This window comes from Puccinia triticina, chromosome 10A, assembly GCF_026914185.1.
Source record: "Puccinia triticina chromosome 10A, complete sequence".
Taxonomy (NCBI): domain Eukaryota; kingdom Fungi; phylum Basidiomycota; class Pucciniomycetes; order Pucciniales; family Pucciniaceae; genus Puccinia; species Puccinia triticina.
Genome location: NC_070567.1, coordinates 4,484,494 through 4,490,450, shown reverse-complemented (window position 1 = coordinate 4,490,450; position 5,957 = coordinate 4,484,494). Strand labels below are relative to the sequence as shown.

General features: G+C 46.8%; 1 protein-coding gene across 1 annotated transcript; it reads right to left on the bottom strand.

Annotated features, from left to right (window-relative positions):
• Positions 1-4,456: 4,456 nt before the first annotated feature.
• Positions 4,457-5,102, bottom strand: PtA15_10A431 (uncharacterized protein; the record flags this gene model as incomplete). Its single annotated transcript, XM_053160606.1, has 2 exons — positions 4,457-4,756; positions 4,809-5,102. 2 exons carry the CDS (start codon positions 5,100-5,102, stop codon positions 4,457-4,459), a joined length of 594 nt encoding a protein of 197 aa, XP_053024563.1.
• Between the last annotated feature and the right edge of the window lie 855 nt (positions 5,103-5,957).

Below are 5,957 nucleotides of genomic sequence, written 5' to 3'. Positions count from 1 at the left end.
GGCCAGTCAAAATGACAGCAGCAGTCAAGTGATTGAATGAAGACTCATCCATGATTTGGTAGTCAGCGGACTTCTTGAACTCGTTGCCATCAGCAATATTCATTGACACTTTCCACTCAATCCGTGGTGATACTTTGATAATGGTGTTTTGAATGAGATCGCCGGCGCCGTCAAACTGATCATTGCACTTGGTTGCAACAACCTCTTGGAAATCCTCAAGGGTTGAGGAAGTGAGGAATTTGATTGGGAAAAGCTTTGGCTTCTTGGATTTGATCATTGCCCACGTCAATTTGTTTCTTGTTGAAAACTTTTTGTAGAACAACTTGAAACTAGTGTTGCAGTCGATCACCCAAGGCTGAAGACCAGACAGGTGTTTCAGTATCACTTTGATCTAAAGAAAAAAAAACTTACGGTCAATTGGGCCGGTTGCGGACCAAGCCCGCAAATCCGCCATAATTCAGAGGCCAAGAAGTATCCCGCCAGAGGATTCTCCCTGTTGAAAAGATTGAGGCCCCGTTTGGCTGCCGCGTTATACGACATAAATGGTCAAATTTATGACGCGCGACCCCAGGGGTTTCAAAGTTTTGGTGGAAACGGGGGGCAAACTTTGGGTCGCGGCGTCATAAGTTTAACAATTTATGATGTATAACGCGGCATGAGCCAAACGGGGCCTGAGTCCAATCCAAGACATTTTTGTAGAAACAATGAGACTAATAACCACTAAAAAGGGAACAGAAATTGCATTGGCTGGAGCCTTTCAAATGCCACGACTGGACACAGCCTTCCTGGCTGTGCCAAAGTGGAAGTGATCCTGTTTTCACGCCACAAGGCAAAAACAAAAAAAATAAATCATGGAATGCCATTATTTTTGCACAGCAAGAAGGACCATCCGTCCAAGCTTTCTTAAAAACACAATATTGTCTTTTGCTTATTGCTTGGACTTTGTGAAGAAGTTCAAGCGGTAAAGTTATGTGGTTATCGGGCACAGCACAAGTTCAAGATGAAGCAATCTTCCCGTGCTGCCCACAGCATAGGGATTGTGACGTCATCAATACTCAGCTGTGTCAATGGCAATATCCAGGTTGGTCAACAGCCTGATCCCCCCCTACCATTCCGGCTTCTGCCTCACGTTTTCGACTCAACACCGCAGCCTCCACCACCAATCCAATGGCTTTCCGACCGTATGCACCGGCAACCAAGATTGCAGTGGTCCGGATGGCTCTCCAGGGGATCAGTTTGGCGGAGATCTGTTGGTTGCTGAGTCTTTTGGTCTCTTGGCATTCATTCTCTCGCTGGCTACACCTATTCAAAGAAACTCGCTGCGCCGTAAAGGATCCGGACGAGCACAAGGCCCGGGGCCGACCGAGCACACTCACCAACGACGAGTGTGAGTACATTGTTGAACTTGTTTGATCAGAGCCCGGCTTGTTCTTGGCCGAAATCCAAGAACGACTCTATGACTCCAGCGGAACCCTTCTATGCGTTGAGACGGTCCACCAAAACCTCGTCCAGCGACTGTCAATCACCTTGAAGAAACCCAAAACCCGAAACATCCGTAAATCACTTCTTCGCAAGTATACCTTTTCCAGCAGATGGAATTCTTCCCTGCAGACTTCTAGGTCTTCACAGGCAAGTAATCCTTTTCGTCTCTGCTATTTCTCTCAAAACAACTGATTAAGATTCATTTCCTTGGGCAGATGAAAGCTCATTCTGCGATAATGACCTGCTGCGATCGTATGCCAGGTTGTCTCGAAGGACGCCCGCGGCTCGGTTTTTCATCAATCAGAATCCGCTCCGTCTCAGTTTACTTGCCGCAATCTCAATGGAAGGACTCGTGGCACTCACAACAACCACCAAAACATTCAACGGGTGTAAATTTGAACATTTCCTCAAATACGACTTGGTAAGTCGGAGGAAATGGTCTTACTTTGCTTGGTCTGCCTAGCTGACTCCACACTTCAGCTCCCTCAGATGAATTGCTACCCGGATTATAACTCCGTTCTGGGATGCAACAATGCCACTGTCCACCAAGGCAAACGAGTCCGGGACCTTTGTGAGGCAGCTGGGGTATGGCTTTTGTTCCTCCCACCGTATTGCCCGGAGTTAAATCCAATTGAGCTCGGATTTGCAGCGATCAAGCAAAATTTACGAGCCTCTCAGGTCCTCAATGATGCCATCAACCCCGAATGGGAAATACAAAAGGTAACTGGCAAACTCCTGACTGCTGAGTTCAGCTACAAAGTCTTTTGACATGCTGGCTACTGTGTTCCCCCCAGTCCAAACTGAAGAATCTTTGCTCTCACCTTCATCAATCAGTGAAGTGTCTTATCTCCAATTAGTTAAAAAAGCCATGTAGAGTATTATCCACCATATTAACTGTCTTACTTGAGATCATTTCCTGTCTCCAAGCCAATTGTTACCTATAATGTGCCTTGACTATGCTTCAAAAATTAGCTTGTAACGTGAAATGAAAGTCTGCAAATGCACAATGAAACGTGATCCATACATTGCAAAAAAAACTTGGTCAACTGCTTGCAGTTGACATGCAGGATACACAAGCCAAGCTGCCATTTTAACTCCACCTGAATGCAGAAGTTTCTTTGTTGGCACAGTCACTGTGCAAGGTGCACAGTGACTGTGCATTAAAGCTTGGGTTGATTCAAACCTTGAGTAAGGCTGGTGTAACACCACAAGCTTCCTCAGAGTTACCGCATGTCAACTGCTCACAGTTGACACAGTTTTTTTTGCAGTGATAAAGAACTGATCTCTTGGACGTTTGGGTACAAAGGCCCTGAGGTTTCTTCTCAATAGCCATGCCAACTTTGAACAGTCATTTTGATTGGTAGGCAGTTCATGGACCATAGTGCAGTGCCAGCTCTTTGCTAGGTCTTGCAATAAAGAGTCTCTTGTCCCTCAAATGTTGTCATCCAATTCCAATTTTTTGAATCAAATGTGAACAGTTGGTCTTGATTTCATGTGATACTAGAGGCCAAGGCGGCTTTGCCGCTGCAAACTAAATGAACAGCCTCCCACTTTCAATCATCCCTCCCCTTGACAGGCTAACCAGATTTTATAGTCCAAAATGATTTGAAAGCTGGCCAGACTGTTGCAAAGCATCCCAAGAGACACACATTAAGCGCAAAGCGGCTTTGCCGCTCAAAGAAATCACACCCCACATCCAGCTGCACCCCACCCACACGTTGGAATGAGCACCCCCAGGCACCACATCTATACCATGTCTATGTAGCTAGATTAAGATAAGGCCAAGACAGCTTTGCCAATGCAATGTCAGGGGTCCAGCAAGAATCTTTCTAAGATCATTTATTCCCCATCTTACCATGCACATCACTGATCAGTAAGAACCTTGCCAATCACTATTAATCTCACCTAGTCTTTATTTTCACACTAAAATGTGTCAATATGTGGCATTAAGTGTAAACCATTTAATTTCAAAAACAAATGTTTTGGTGTCACCAAACTTTTGGGGATGCCTTGGTTTCTACAATTTTCCATTATGTTTGATAATTTCTGAAGATTAAAGCAAACAAACCCTAAAATCATTGGTTGAAGAAGTGGTTTAACTTTTAACCTGTCCTTTCTGTCCTCAATGAGTCAAAGTTTTCATGCATTTCACTACAGATTGATTATCCTGTCTCTTGCTAACTGATAGATCAAGTGTGCTGTTAGACTCAAACTTTCTATGGCACATTGAATTTATTTTGATTTTTTCGTGAATTAAACCTGATTTTATTGATGCAAGTTCTTATAGAGGGAAATATATATATGTAGGTTGCGGCAGTCATATGAAAAAAGTCTTTATCTTGGATTTGCTATTTATTCTCCATATGATTTGAGTACATACACACATTTATTGCAGTCAATCAAACCACACTACATAGAGCAAAAAAAAAAACTAAGAAACCTGCAAGAAAAAATCTAGGAGAAATCCAAAAGCTTTGTTGTTGTCTTTCCTTGGGTATAAAATTATCAATTTGTTTACAAATATGTAACCAATTCCAATGACAAGTAAATATGAAGTTTTAGAATATATCAGAGGGAGGGACCTTGAGAGGGAAATCTTAATCAGACAGGGTGCACAAGAAGGTTTAGCAGCTTTGACAGGTCTTCTCAGATCATCAGCCTCATGCGACTTGTTTGTTTGTGATCCGATTTAGGGGTGTAAAGGGGCGCCATCTGCAGATCCTGTTTAACTGCCATTAGAGCAAAGGTTGACCTTAGGCAACAGCAGACAGGAGAGATTTAGCTGGGTGACCGAGCCAATCAGCGGTCGCGCGACAGCGCCAGCGAATTGTTACACTTCCTTTTTCCTTAGCCAAGGTGTGGGCTTCAACTTCTATCTCATGCTTCTCAAACTCGAGTCTGTTGAGAGCTTCTGGTTGACTGTCTCTTGTAGCTTGCAAAGCAGAAGCTGCTTCATCAACCATATCAATGGCAATCAACGGCCTGTTATGTATTGGTGGGACTCGGGAGAGAGCGGTTGCAGTGACAATAGCATGGTCAAGGATTCCAGCAGCGGGGCCCAAAGTGGGGTGATACCGTTGGTCGGCAGGTCTTGAAGTAGTTCCTGCTGCCGGGTCTGGAACTTGACGACCTGCTTGATCAAGACATGGTCGCGTACAAACTTGCCGAGATCAGCCTCGACAATGACAAGGTCGTCTTTCCTGACAGGATGGTTGTCGGCCAGCTCGGCAGGATTGATGGAGTTAGCAAGATAGAAGAGCTTGGTACGGCCGGCCTTGAACCCAACAATTTAGAGTCTGCAAGCGGGGAAGGAGATGGAGGGGCACGCCTTTGCCGAGTTCGGAGACCTTGTTGCGTCCGCCTGGACCGGGCGCAAGGGAGGAACGAGGAGAGACAATCAATGGTGGTGGGGTGTTGTTATCTGTGACAGCCAGGATTTTGCGAAGGAGTGACTGGCCACAACAAGGAGGGCCACAGAGGCCGGAGTTGGAGTAGATGGTACCCCGCTGCTGCTGTGTTTGATGAGGTTGGAGGCGGCAGAGGCCTAGGGGGTACAACTTCAGCAACATGCTGTAATCACTCGAGCATCCTGCGACGACGCTCGGTCTCAAGGTCAACATGATCATGCCAAGCCCTCAAAGAGGGAAATGAGTCCATGATATTTTCATCTATTCCGCACGACTCCGATACGGTGATCCACCTTTACGCCATGCAAGTGTCAAATTGAACTACTATGAGACCCCTCAATGGCCGGTCCAACCAGTCATCGAGAGGTATGAGACCCCTCGATGGCCGGTCCAACCAGTCATCGAGAGGTGTGAGACCCCTCAATGGCCGGTCCGACCGGTCATTGGGAGGTGAGAGACCCCTTGATGACCGGTCGGACCGACCACCGAGGGGTAATGTACTGTGGAGTCCCCTCGATGACCGGTACAGACCGGCCATTGAGAGGTATGAATCTCCTCGGTGCCGGGCTGTTCCGGTCATCAAGAGGTGTTACCTCCCTCGATGACCGCACAGACCGGTCATCGAGAGCTATGACTCCTCTCAATGACCGGCACAGACCAGTCATTGGAGAGGAGGAGTGAATCTGCTTGAAGCCAGTCTGTACCGGTCATCGAGGGGACTCCTCAGTACATTACCCCTCAATGGTTGTGTGAATCCCCCCGATACCACTACAGATTGGCATCGAGATAAGATGGAGACCTCGGGGAGGATGCCTCCCCAGCAAGTTTCCTCGGATCCGGAAGTTGTCTGGATGACCCTGACTGGTCATCAAGAGGATTCAAGCTCTCAAGCTGACCTGTAAACACTCGGATGAGTGTGTACAGCCCAGCATTGTGTCTGCCCAGGTGCGGGGCCCTGACAACCAAAAGATTTGGTTTGAAGGATGTCAGGGCCCAGGGTGTGTGAGCTAGGTCGGATATAAAGGGCTGGGGGGGGGGAGCTGTTTGTCGCCCCAGGGGATCTGGTTT